Source organism: Bidens hawaiensis, unplaced genomic scaffold (assembly GCF_021521415.1).
Source record: "Bidens hawaiensis isolate Kalapana, Puna unplaced genomic scaffold, B.hawaiensis_p1.1 tig00015924_1, whole genome shotgun sequence".
Classification (NCBI taxonomy): domain Eukaryota; kingdom Viridiplantae; phylum Streptophyta; class Magnoliopsida; order Asterales; family Asteraceae; genus Bidens; species Bidens hawaiensis.
In genome coordinates, this window is record NW_027492431.1 from 68,033 (window position 1) to 82,015 (window position 13,983).

At 36.2% G+C, this 13,983-nt stretch overlaps 1 protein-coding gene and 1 pseudogene across 2 annotated transcripts; both read left to right on the plus strand.

Moving 5' to 3' along the window:
* Positions 1–1,033: 1,033 nt before the first annotated feature.
* On the plus strand, positions 1,034–4,242 carry LOC143550108 (phytosulfokine receptor 2 pseudogene; annotated as a pseudogene).
* Positions 4,243–11,688: 7,446 nt separating this feature from the next.
* Positions 11,689–13,699, plus strand: LOC143550097 (uncharacterized). 2 transcript variants are annotated; one of them, XM_077040826.1, is made up of 2 exons: positions 11,689–11,800; positions 13,096–13,699. In XM_077040826.1, the coding sequence occupies exons 1-2, from the start codon at positions 11,690–11,692 to the stop codon at positions 13,597–13,599; spliced, it is 615 nt and encodes a 204-aa protein (XP_076896941.1). In that variant the 5' UTR covers position 11,689; the 3' UTR covers positions 13,600–13,699. The 2 variants fall into 2 exon arrangements, 1 of the variants encoding a protein (XP_076896941.1); XR_013138265.1 differs by lacking the exon at positions 13,096–13,699 and adding an exon at positions 12,836–12,893 and having other exon boundaries at positions 11,723–11,800.
* Positions 13,700–13,983: the final 284 nt, after the last annotated feature.

Sequence of the window (13,983 nt, forward strand, 5' to 3'; positions counted from 1 at the left end):
TTAGTTGGCCGAATGATAGACCAGATTCATAAAAGCCCAAAAACTTTAACGCCAGAAAATAATCGAATACCAAAAAGTTTAAAACCCATATGAAAAAAAACAGCTAGGCTCCCCCACTATGTTGAGAGAAGAAACATGGTATTCTTTAATATTCTTTAACATGTGATTGAGTATTGTAAATTATAAAAAGTGGTTTCTGTTGTGAAACAAGTCTAATAGCTAAAGCAATATGACAATAAAATGTATGGAGAAAGAGAGAGATTTCATTACTAGGTGTGTCATACAAGGAGGTACAATGAGATGCATATATAGGATATGAAAACTTGGGAAGAAAGCTAATTTATATTAGGTATTGATAACCATAACATTAATATATTTATAACAGTTTCCTTTATTTCTTAAATATTTAACTAAGGATTTTCTAATATTTATTAATCAATTTTTTACACTAGCTATTAGCGTAATTATCTCTTATAAATATTATTATTTTAAAAAGAATGCGACAAACAAGGTTCAATTAATCAGCTGATAGTCCATGGCTTTGTAGCCTAGTGGCATCTTGGTGGTGGGATAAGGCTTAGGGACCATAAGGTCCTGGGTTCGAATCCCATAAAAGGGGGTTTTCCCAACTTTTGTTGGCTTTCCTCCTGAATTGGTGGTTAGGCATTATTGCCTAGTGGAGATGGATATGATCGCGTGGTTCTGCTGGTACTATACTCCAGTGGTCCGTGAGTGATCCTAAATTTGCCGTTCAAAAAAAAAAATTAATCAGCTGATAGGGAGAGAAATTGTTGGCCCAAATCTATACAAAGTCAAAACCAAGTTGTGTAACTGATGTCAGCATCCAATCACTCACTTTCCTTATAAATTTCCATGGCCCCCTTCACTTCTTCTTCACCTTTTGACTCATCCTGCAATGCCATACGATTCCTGTCACCTTTTACAATTCTCAACCAGTACTTTAATTCTACACTCTCTCATTTCGCTTATTATGCTCTCCAATTTTGGGGATTAGGGTTCTAGCTTCCCATTTCAAACCCTAGTTATAACCTGCTTCAATTGATCAATGGATTTTATCAACTGGGTGTTCCTGGTTTTCATCTTCTGTTTATCTTTTAGTACCAAAACCCTAAGCCAAACATGCCATCCAGATGATCTTTCAGCTCTAAATGAGCTTGCTTTATCTTTCAAAAACGCCTCTATAATATCATCTTGGACTAATGCTTCCTTTTGCTGTAACTGGGGTGGTGTAATTTGTGAAATTAATATCCCAAACAGAGTTGCCATGTTGAACTTATCTGCAAAGGGTTTAACCGGCCGGATTCCGGATTCTGTATCTCGTTTACGGAATCTGAGATCGCTAGACCTTTCGTTTAATCAGCTTAATGGTGAATTACCCGAAAGCCTTTCAAGTTTGAAGAATCTTGAAGTTGTTAATGTGTCTAGTAATTTGTTGTCTGGGAACTTGTTAGGGTTTGGGGAATTCCCGAATCTTATCGTGTTTAATTTGAGTAACAATTCGTTCTCGGGTGAATTTAAATCGAATGTGTGCAGTTCGTCTAGCAGCATTCGGGTTCTTGATCTGTCAATGAATCGGTTCACTGGCGGTCTTGAAAGTTTTAAGAACTGTGGTGAATCTCTTCAAGAACTTAACATCAATTCCAATTCGTTTTCGGGTGTTATACCCGAGTTTATATACTCGTTTTCATCTCTGCAACGGTTATCGCTTTCTTCCAATGGGTTGTCGGGCGCGATCAGCATGAATCTCAGTAAGCTTTCGAATCTTGAATCGTTAGTTTTATCCGGTAACCAGTTTGTGGGCCTGTTTCCTGATGTGTTCGACATGTTAACGCATTTGGAACTGATAAATACCCATTCGAATTCGTTCTCGGGTCCATTGCCTAAAACCTTAGAGACATGTTCTAAGTTAAGAATACTTGATTTTGGTAATAATTCGTTCTCGGGTGATTTAAGTTTTGATTTCTCCAAGTTGGTTAATTTATGCACACTTAATCTTGGTAGTAATCGTTTCACGGGTTTATTACCAAAATCACTTGCTAGTTGTGCTGAATTGAGAATCTTGAATCTTGCAAAGAACAAGTTGTATGGCGAGATACCCGATGGGTATGCGAATCTTTCGAATCTTTCGTTTTTATCGTTTTCGAATAACGCGTTGTCTAATTTAGGCCACGCGTTATCGGTTCTGCAAAGTTGCAAGAATCTAACCACTTTGATATTGACTAGAAATTTTGACCAGGAAGAAATTCCGGGTTTTGTTAACGGGTTTGAGCGGTTAATGGTTCTTGCAATTGCAAATAGTCAACTTGAAGGTCAAATCCCACATTGGTTGACTGGTTGTTCGAGTCTGGAAGTGCTCGATTTATCTTGGAATCTGTTAAACGGGGTCGTACCGTCTTGGATCGGGCAAATGGAGAGGCTGTTTTACTTAGATTTTTCTAATAACTCGCTCACGGGTCAACTACCTGTAGGTTTGACAGATTTGAAGAGTTTGGTTTCGTTAAACAAAAGCTCTTCGATTATTGGATCGACTACTGGAATCCCGTTATTCGTTAAGAGAAATGTAAGTGGAAAAGGTCTTCAGTACAATCAAGTTGCAAGCTTTCCTCCAACGATTAACCTTAGCAATAACCTATTAAACGGTTCGATTTTGTTATCAATCGGGAAGTTAAAGCAGCTTCTTGTTCTTGATTTGAGCAAGAATAACTTAAGTGGAACGATACCCGACACGCTATCTGAGTTGGGTAATTTGGAATTTCTGGACTTGTCATCAAACGATCTTCGCGGATCGATTCCCGATTCGTTAAACAAGCTCACGTTTCTTTCGATGTTTTCGGTTGCTAATAATCACTTGGAAGGGTCTATTCCTTCTGGAACCCAGTTCTCAGGATTCCCGAGCTCGAGTTTTGATGGAAATCCCGGGCTTTGCGGGGAAGAACTTTCACCTTGCACGGTGAAACAGATTCCGTCCGTTTATTCCGGTTCTGTTCGAAAATCGAGGAGAAATCGTATATTAGGAATCACACTTGGGATTGGAGCCGGAATCGCGATCTTGTTAGCATGCGTTATTCTTAAATTGTCCGGAAAGAATCGTCTTGATTCGATTGAGGAATCAGAAGATGAAAGTAACAGCATAATGGACGGGTTATCGGGTCGATTTGACTGGTCAAAGCCCGTTCTTTTCCTCGCTTCGGGTTGCAAGGATCTCACTGTTTCAAACATAGTGGAAGCAACAAATAACTTCAGTGAATCTAACATAATCGGGTGCGGCGGATTCGGGCTCGTTTACAAAGCGAATCTTCAAAACGGGTCAAAAGCCGCAATCAAGAAACTTTCAAGTGATTGCGGGGAAATGGAACGCGAATTTCACGCCGAAGTTGAAGCCCTCTCAAAAGCCCAACACAAGAATCTTGTTTCCCTAAAAGGGTATTGCAAACACGGGCCCGATCGGTTACTAATCTACTCGTATATGGAAAACGGTAGTTTGGATTACTGGTTACACGAACGCTTGGAGGGAGAGTCCCCATTAAAATGGCGCACACGGTTAACGATAGCACGAGGAACCGCACGCGGGTTAGCGTATCTCCACAACGGGCCTAAAATCATCCACCGCGACATCAAAACAAGTAATATTTTACTTGATGACGGGTTCGAGGCCCATTTAGCTGATTTTGGGCTTGCGAGGTTGTTATGCCCGTACGACACACATGTGACGACCGATTTGGTGGGGACGTTGGGGTACATACCGCCTGAATACGGTCAAACGTTGACCGCAACTTATAAAGGCGATGTGTATAGTTTTGGTGTTGTGCTTCTTGAACTGATTACGGCTAGACAGCCGGTTGAAGTTATTAAGGGGAAGAATTGTAGGGATTTGGTTTCATGGGTGTTTGAGATGAAAGGTGAAGGGAAATATGTGGAGATTTTTGATTTGTTGATTTGGGATAAGAGTTGTGTGGATCAAATGTTGGAGGTTTTGAACATTGCTTGTAAGTGTTTGGAACAGGATCCTAGAAAAAGACCTTTGATTGACCAGGTTGTTTTGTGGCTTGATGAGGTTGTGTGACTAGGTGGTAGGTGATTGTTGAATGGTAGTTTTTAAGGTCTTGATTGTAAAGTGATTTGATTGATGAATGTAAGTTATTAAGTTTGTTGTAGTGTTTTATTGGTATGTAAAAGGTTATAAGTGTTGGTGGTTTAATGGTTTGGCTGATTGTTTGGAGCTTGAAACCAACTGTGTAAACCAAACCCACTGTTTTCATATTTTGCAATATGTCCACCAAAATCAATACAGTTTTGGCATGTTTGGTCAGTCACCCAACACAACCAGATTGGTTTGCTGTTTTTGAAAACCTCTGGCTTCAAATTTTTTGACAAAAGTTATTAGCTGGACCGTGAACACCCCACTGTTAATTCGTTGATATATATCAATATGTAATCTACATATTTAACTTATTGTTGCAATAAATGAAAGAATATTAGAGCAAGTTTGAGATTAGAAATTGTTATACTCCAGATTGTAAAATGAGGCCAAGTTGAATTAGCCACATTTACTACCTCGTGTCCTTGTAACCTGCTAAGTATCTTGCTATTTATTTTTATATATATAATTTTTCGAATATTAAGTTTTAAGCCGTAACATAAACTAATTTGATATTTCATGTCACAATATAGAAGATATGTAAATGAGCATCATGTTTTATAGTATAAATTGTAACCAATTTTATATGCAATTATGCATAGACCTTTTTTTTAATTTATAATTTTAGATTATTAACGTACAAAATATAAAATAAAATAAATGAATTGTAAATTAGGCTTATATAAATTTGCATGTATACTCCTTAATCTTCGGGAATTGCATAATGTTTGATGATTTTTTTTAATTTCAATTACAAGAATAGTCACCTGAAGAGTAAAAAGACCAAGATAACTTCATATATAGTGTATATGACTAAACTTAACAGACAAATTTAACGTCTGTTAAAACAAATGACAGGTTTGGTAACAACATATCGATATAGATAATGATTTTATAAATCAAACCTAAGGACAAAAACATGTAAATACTAATATATACAATTGAGAGTTTTGGCGTCACAATTGTTACCACATCTGTTTAGTATATATATTTTACGTTGTGTTGATCTAACAGAAGGTGTTGTGTAGCGTTTTGGTCTATGGTTGTTGGCTTGGTTCTGAACCTGTTGATTGCCTTCGTTTGAATCTCGTCGTATCTTTTTATTTGTATTTTTTATGTGGGTCCTAATCACCACCGTCCACCTTTGCTTTTTTTTCCCCTCTGGATCCTAATAGTAATCACCCTAGTCCACGCAACGCCGTTTCCGTCATTCATTTTACAAATTATAGGTAACAATAGGATGCCACTGCTTATAAATGCTAAGCATCGATTAATTAATCACTTCTCATTGCTAATTTGATCGTTAATCAGTCGATCGAACTATCGAGGGATTAGTTACATGAGTTCGTCTTTGGTGTTTCGATAAGCTATTATTGTGAGGTATTGTGTTCTTAGTTTTCCTTATTTACAGTTTAAAATACGTACTTACCAAGTCTCCAGGAATCTGTTTATGTTGGTTATTAGTTATGATAAATAATTTGTTGTTGCCCTCGCCTATATGTTGCACATAATCCGCTATATGTATTATGTTTGCATTTTGTATTGTTTCATGGGTGGATATGAAATTAGGCTTATGAATTAAATCAATAATGTGATTATGAAAAGATGACAAGATTTGGATCACGAATTAGGTAATGTTACATTGTATAATCTTCACGCGTCGACTCGCGTTTGCAACACCCACGTTTTATCAAATAAATAACCGTTCTGGCACAACGTGTTGGTAAAGACCTAGTTTACTATAAAATAAAACTTCCAAACCACATAAGTTATGGTTGTTTTAAGTTCTAGCAACTTGTGTTTAAGATTATATGTTTGACACACTTTTCTTTTACCTGTTCATGTCAAACGTTCATATATGTTTGACTTGTCAATCCGCACGAACAAAGTCCATTTAACACTTTATAGTTTACTAGTTTGAGCCCCGTGTATTACACGGGAAATTAATGAAAATTGTAAACTTTAAATATTCCCCAAAATACAACTACAATTATCATATATTGTTAATACAATTGCACTTTACATTATAAATAAGGTATGCCCTGCTGGCGGTGCACGCATATAATGTATATACGTGTGAACTCTCGGGTGGGCAAAAGTAAAATTGCACTAATTTTGACGTTATTTTACTAATCTCGTGAAAATAACGTTAAAAGTGGGGGAAGGTTAGTCAGGCATCATGTGGTGGCGTTGATAGCCGAAAGACAAGGGCACATGCACCAATCAGCCGGTGTCCCGATGATTGAGTGCTATGTGCCTTATGTCCAAGGCTTGATGCAAAACTACTATCGAGCCGGGGGTCTCATCGGAAGCAGCCTCTCTATCCCTATGGGGTAGAGGTAAGGTTGTCTACATCTTACCCTCCTCAGACCCTACCATAGCATTGCTATTGGTGGGATATACTGAGTACGATGATGATGATGATTATAAATAAGGTGCCAATCTTAATAAATGTTATAACGGTATTTAAAAAAAATGTGTATTGCTGTCATATTTTGACCATAAAACATACTAAATACCTTAATTGCGTATCAATTAATAGGTAATTGTCACATATATGTACTTGATAGAGAATAAATTCCAATATGATGTTTGCTCCCGTGACATCTGTGAATATAAATTCCATCTTGAACATTAACATCATCTTCATCACTAAAATCATCATCTTCACATTCAATCAACTGGTAAATAATATAATATAATACAATCAGAATTGACCTCTTAGAATGATTTCATAATCAGTTGTAATATAATACAATACAATTAGCATTATGGACACGAATCAGAATTGAAATGGGTCTAAAAAAGATGAAGAGTGCTATGAGGTTTACCTCTTAGAATGATTTCATTATCAGTTGTTGTAACAAGAATGGTGTTTTGTTTTGCACCATAACCTCCACACCAATCATTCATTGAAGGCCCATCAATTGTTTTTTGGGTACCTGAACAAATGTGGGAAAACAATATAATCATGGTTTTTTTTAATGCAAAGAAAGATAAAAAAATTGGTTTATACATATCTAATGCACATATCATATATATAATTCACGGAATCAGGTGTTGAAGCTGAATTCCTTACGGTTTCCAAACAAAAATGTTTAATGGATCCTATACCTGCGATCTATTAACGCAACTATGCAAAGAAGTAACTTATTGAAAATTAACTTATTCGCAATTACCTGTTTAACAACACGAAGAGCAACACGATAATCACCAACAACTCCAATACGAAGGTGTCAAATTGCTAATTTTGGAAATTAATAGATAGTTCGGTTTTGTTTTCTTTGTTGCCTGAATCGAATGTTGGATGAATATGGTGGGGATGAACAACATATATTGGAAACGGGTTATTATGTTTTATAATAACCAATATTATAGAAACCAGATAATCGTCATGTCACCTAGGATCCCACTCCGATGCCTTCTTGTCCTTCCGCGGAAGCAGATCAGCCGCTTAACACACAAATTAAAAAGTCAGATAACTAACAGAAAAACAAAAATCATTTAGCAAGTTTAACATTGGTAACTTTTTATTATATTAAAAAAACAACTTAAATAAGCACTCATGTGAGAAAACCATGAATTCTCTCTCAATCTGTACAATAAGATATCAATCTAATGTTGAGATCAGTAGTTATAAAATCATGTTTACAAATACACAAATTGTACTATCTTATAATGGCAAGAGGAAATTGACTTTTGCTTTATAAACATTAAGCTTCCATGGGGGGGGGGGGGGGGGGGGGGGGGGGTATTATTATATCATCAACTGATCAACCTTTATGAAGCCAAATAGGGACATCTCAGCAGGAAAAGACCTCATGTTAACTAAAAGAACAATTTAGCTCATGGTTCTAAAAACAATTTAGTTTAGTTTGGTTTTTCATTTTCAACAATTCGGTTTCGGTTTATGATATTAAAATTTTAGCTCACGGGTTGTCCTAAAAACCATCAAATCCATATTGTAAGCACCTTTAGACTAAGCGTAATGGGCGATTAAAGGGCGAGAATGGGGCGACAAAGGGGGAGCACACCGCCCCCTGGGCGATTTCCGGGCGAAATGGGGCGGGGGCGAGGAGCTGTTCTCACCCAGCATGTCTGTGTGTTTTGTTTATTTATATTATTATATATATGTGTGTAATATATATATATATATATATATGTATATTATTATTATTATATTACTATTTTGTAGCCCCTACACCATTACACCCCAAAAACAAAAACCCACCATTTGCTGACTGGGCGTCACATGGCAAAAAACGCCCCAATGTGTAGCTCCTCCACTACAAATAGCCTTAATAAGAAGTCTATGAATGTTAAAAAAGCCTAAACTAAAGTTTGACACTACTCAAGATTAACACAAAAAGTACATGAACATTAGAAAATACAGTAAGCAAATTGATCTTACTTTATGCAACAAAGCATGTGTCCTCAAAATCATCTTCATCATCCTACAAACCAAAAATATAAAATGCAATCAAAATTGGTAGTTAAGTAAATTCAGTCAAGTCAGTCACTTGAAACCTAAAAGGGGGACAATCTTGAGTAACTCCCAATATAAACATTTTACTAAAATTGCAAATTTGTTATAGATTACATTATATATAGGAGAATGTAAATCAATAAAATTATAGTGTACATTCGTTGAATAAGTTTGGGTTAATAGTATATTAGAACCACATATAAGATTGCCTCTAAAATTATAATCTCCAAATAACATCATTACACAATAAATAAGATTTGTTTATCCACAACATAAGTAAATAACAATATTAAGATGAAATTGCTTATCTGTAATTGATGTCGATCAATAACCGAGGCGGCAGAAGACTATATCCTTCATGAATCGGTGAAATTAGAGTTCTAATTACACCAATCAAAATCAACACTCGAAATCGAGATAAAAGAAGTGGAAGCATATTTTTCCAGCGCCGAAACATTGTGAACCGGCTTTTCCCCACCGAATAGGCGGAAAACCTTCGATTTGAGTTGAATTTAGAAAGGGGAGAAGTAGGTCGTTCTTCACAAGATGAAAACATGGATCCAGGGTTAATAAAAACAAAACTTGGGTCGGGTAATGGCCCAGATCCAATTAATTGAAAACGGGTAAAAAAAAGTGAGGGAGGCTGGGGAAATGACAAGTGATAGAATGAATGAAGTATTCTTTTATTATATAGTAGATACTCGACATGTTAGTAGAGTAGTTAGTGGTTAAAACATCATCTAATTATTCCCAAGCCACGTGTAATTTAGTTAAGGTCATACATAAAGTGTCATTCAATATATAACTAGTATTTAGGCCCGCCACATTAATGCGGCGGGGTTGCTAATTTTTTTTAAGAGATTTAAGACTTTCGTTTTAGCACCTTGTACTTACTACTCAAAAATTAAACACGATCGTATTAAGTTCTAGTGGAACTTCATTTCATATCTATCATCTAATGTGAAGGGGAATTAAACCGCTCACAGTTTTTAACCATAATTACCAAAGCATTCGAAATACAAATAACATTACGTCCACACAGTCGTTTCTAATTTAAGGGCCAAAAACTTTACAAAAATATATTAAAGCATATAAACTTTACAAAAGCAAGTTTAGTCATTGCCTAATTAGAGGGTAGCCATATTTGTCATTAGCAAAAAGAGAGTTTCCCCTGTTTCAGTTGTTGCTTTTTTGATGTTTCGGTGTTGCCTGCAATTGTCAAGAGTTATTTTTCTAATCAACATCAGAAACAGAAAAAATAACAGGAGAATAGGACCCGAGGTATCAGGTTCATGCATTTTCAAGGTGGCGTTTTTGGATTAGGTGTTACTGGTGTGATTTGAGGGGTATTTGAATCATTTTGTGTTTTGACTGGCTAGTTGAATGCTATGTTTGTAACTTTGTTGACAATGATACCGCCATCTGGTTTCATTGTCATTGTCAGGTCAAGTAGCTTGAGTTAGCCGATGTGTGATGCGAAATTTGGTTCATTAACTCTTCATAGCTACCAAACCAAATAATCTGTGTACACAAATAAAAATTGCAATAGGCAAATACACGTATCTCATGTGTGTATTTTATATAAATAAACGTGCACCAGTCATTTGGTAGCGGTTCTGGGTATGTGACAAAAGATAATAAAGTTCAATGTATCAAAATAGGCTCAGGTTCACACCATGCCAGCAACATGATATAATGCCTGTAACATAACTATTATGACAACCATACACAGAATGACACTTAAAAAGTTAAAAAGTTGTTAGGTCGAAATTTCGAAAACTTAACCGAAATTAATTAGCAGTCTTTTTAAAACTCAGTCTAGGACAAACCACACAATGTTTAATACAATGAATTTTCCAAGAACTATCGTGTTACTGAATTGTTATTGCTCCACTTGTAAGAAAATCCAATAATTGTGACGAGGACTTGTCTTGTTTTCCTTTTATAATAAGGAATTATATCAGCTATTTCGTAAATAGTTTCTTACTTGATCTCTTTATAGTTTATCCTTTTAAGATTAAGTAACCTGCAACAAAAACACAAATCAATTTTTTCTTCTTTCAAATCTTTACATAAATTACTTCCTATCAATTTGAAACAAAGATTTATTGACCTGAAACATCCCGAGGATCCATAAACCGATCTAAAGAGGCGAAATCACAAACATAACCATCATACTTCCAAAACGTCGTTCCGAGTCAAAGTCATCGCCGGCGAAGAGAGGCGGGAAGAGGCCATCGAACCACCGCTACCCAGGGTTTCCAAACACAACCCGGCAACAATAGGCCAACAGCTTCTCCCGCTCGACTCCCAACACACTGCAGCACCACGAACCCTGCAAAACACCGCCACCACACAACCGGCCACTGAACCCACGCCGTCAGCGCACCACCTAAGGTTTTCAAATCGACCATATTCCCATTGCCTCCACACAACCAGCCTTTTACCACGACGAAACCCTAATAAAATCAGGCGGTGCTAAAGCCGATGTGTGGTGGTGACGGTCGCAGTTCGTAGTCGAAGACGGTGATGGTAGACGGCTGCGATGACATCAACAAAGAATAAAGAAAGCGATGGTGTGATAATGGTCAAATACGTGTAAAGGAAAAATACGTGGATGTCAAATAAGGCCACATATCTATGGTTAAAACACGTGTAAAGAGATAAGGAGGTTACAAAATTGACAGCAGTATGTACAACCATTTATACATCATGTACAACAAAAGTAGCGGAAACTACAACCTTCAAAGCACGTTTTATGTTAATAAAGTTCAAAATTAATATATATATATAAATAAGGGATATATATATATAAAGTATTTTGACGAGTCCTATCCAATTAACGGAACCTTATCTAAGAATCCACAGTATTGGCTCGTTGAACGAATTAGTCCCACGTACCGAAGAAGTACACAACATTTCTGCCACGTCACTACTACGTGTCTCCATATTACCGCTGGTCCGTGCCACCGATTCCGTACTTTGACCACTATTTAAACTCACTTTACACCGTGCTGAAATCCATCCATATCATATGAGCAGCCATGTACGGAAGAGCCATCAGATTCGTCACTAACAGTATTAATGTTCAATCATCCACCGTTGGATTTAGGGTTCATCCCGCTTTCTTCTTATCCACCCAACCAAATTACAAGGTACGTACGTACATGCACATATATAATTTAGTGTTTAATAATAAATTTTGTTAGTGGTATGCGTTGTGCAATTCATCACCTAAAACCAATGTTTTAAAAACCAGTATTTAACTTGTAATGAATTGGGCTATAAAACGGTACAACCGGTTGAACCGGTTTATACCAGAAGGTTCAACCGGTTATTAATCTTATAAATGTAACTTCAATCCAAAAATAATCTTGATTACATAAAAAATAATCTAAAAACTAATTCATATTAAAAACATAATGCAAAAGCACTCAATTTAAAAAAAAAAAACAGTCCTAAGTTTACATTTTTGAATGTTATTTATCGGGTTAAAAGTAATTTTGAAAAAATATGGCCGCAAATATAAAAAATTTATTGGACATAGAATCGATTTGCCGGTAAAAACCGGTATTTTAGACAAAAACCGTTGGTACTATGTTCTAGCAAACCAGCCAAAAATACCGGACTCAAAATACCGGCCTGCTGTGCTAAATTCAGTTTAACCGTTCAACCGGTCGGTTTGAACCGGTTTTTAAAACACTGCCTAAAACCCAAACTTCGGTTTTAGGATTTTTGTAACTGCTCAGTTACGGTTTCTTGGGCTTCGGTTTACGCTTTAGTTTTTGTTTGGTTTTCGGTTTTTGCCATTTTAGCTTGAATATTTTAGGTTAAAGAAAAGTTATGCCGATAGTTAAGGTATGAATAATTTAAATTTTTATTAATTTTTAACTCATAAACTATTATATTTAACCATAAAAATCTTTAGGTTTAAGTTACATATTTATTTAAATATCATAAATTACTGGGAATTAAAAATAAAAATTTAGGAATTCGATTATAGTTTTCAGTTTTTCTTACATGCAAAAGAAAACCGAAACGTTAGCTCGTTTTTAGAAAAATATAAAACCAAACGGTCGATTTTTGTAATATGTTCGGTTTTTTAGTTAGGATTTTCCAGTTTTTTTGGTTTCGGATCAGTTTATTTGGTTTCTTGCCCACCCGTAAGCTTTCTTAACCTATGCGCGCAGAAGAGAAACTTAGTTGATGATATAAGAGAATCAGCATCTGGGTTACCACCAACACCTAGGAATTCGATTATAGTTTTCAGTTTTTCTTACATGCAAAAGAAAACCGAAACGTTAGCTCGTTTTTAGAAAAATATAAAACCAAACGGTCGATTTTTGTAATATGTTCGGTTTTTTAGTTAGGATTTTCCAGTTTTTTTGGTTTCGGATCAGTTTATTTGGTTTCTTGCCCACCCGTAAGCTTTCTTAACCTATGCGCGCAGAAGAGAAACTTAGTTGATGATATAAGAGAATCAGCATCTGGGTTACCACCAACACCGCCGTCATCCGACCGTGTTAACGCTGTGAAAACAACCACAACTCCACCGTCTTCATCAACCTTTGACAGAGGAGATTACAACAACCCCTTTCTGGATACATCTACAACTCCAACCTCTTCATCAGCCACCTTCAACAGAAGGGAGAACAACAACAACGATGATGACAGTGGGAGTTTTGTGGCGGACACGGTGAAGCAAGGAGTAGTAAAAGCTGTGGAAACGGGGTTAAATATAGGAGAGATGGCGAAAAGCACATTGGATAATATGTATGATGTAACGAAGGATGCCGGTCATAAGGTCAAGGAGGCGGTGGCAGGAGATGAGAAGAAGTATGATGTACCGGCGAGTGATCATTTTGTTGATGATTTGAGGAAGCATGCGGATGGGTATGATCTCAGACGTAAAAGAGATCAGAGAAATGGACCAAGTGGTATAAACGATATCTGATTTGAATTGTTTTGGTGTAATGCTTGTTTTGTATCTTTTTAATTACGTGTAGTGTAGTTATTTGTAATTCTGTTTTAGCATTCATAACTTTGCAACACAAGCAACAGTGACGATATATATCTTATGTTTTGACCAATGGTGTAACATTGCATTTTAGTTTTGGGAAGAGGTTTGATAAATTCACAAACAAATTGAATCTTTAGTTTTGAAAGAGGTTTTGGCTTTTGATTAATTCGCCGACAATTTGTTGCTAATTAATCATGTCCAACTTTTGTCAAAAGTTTAATGCATTTTAATTGAGGAGGTTTGATAAATTCTCAACTAAGATGAATCTTTAATTAGTTTTCGAAAAAGTTTGATAAATTTGTAGCAGTTTGTTACAAG

Coding starts and splice junctions, on each gene's coding strand:
- LOC143550097 (XM_077040826.1), top strand. CDS start 11,690: ATGTACGGAAGAGCCATCAGATTCGTCACTAACAGTATTAATGTTCAA. Junction 11,801..13,095: donor CCACCCAACCAAATTACAAG/GTACGTACGTAC, acceptor CTATGCGCGCAG/AAGAGAAACTTAGTTGATGA.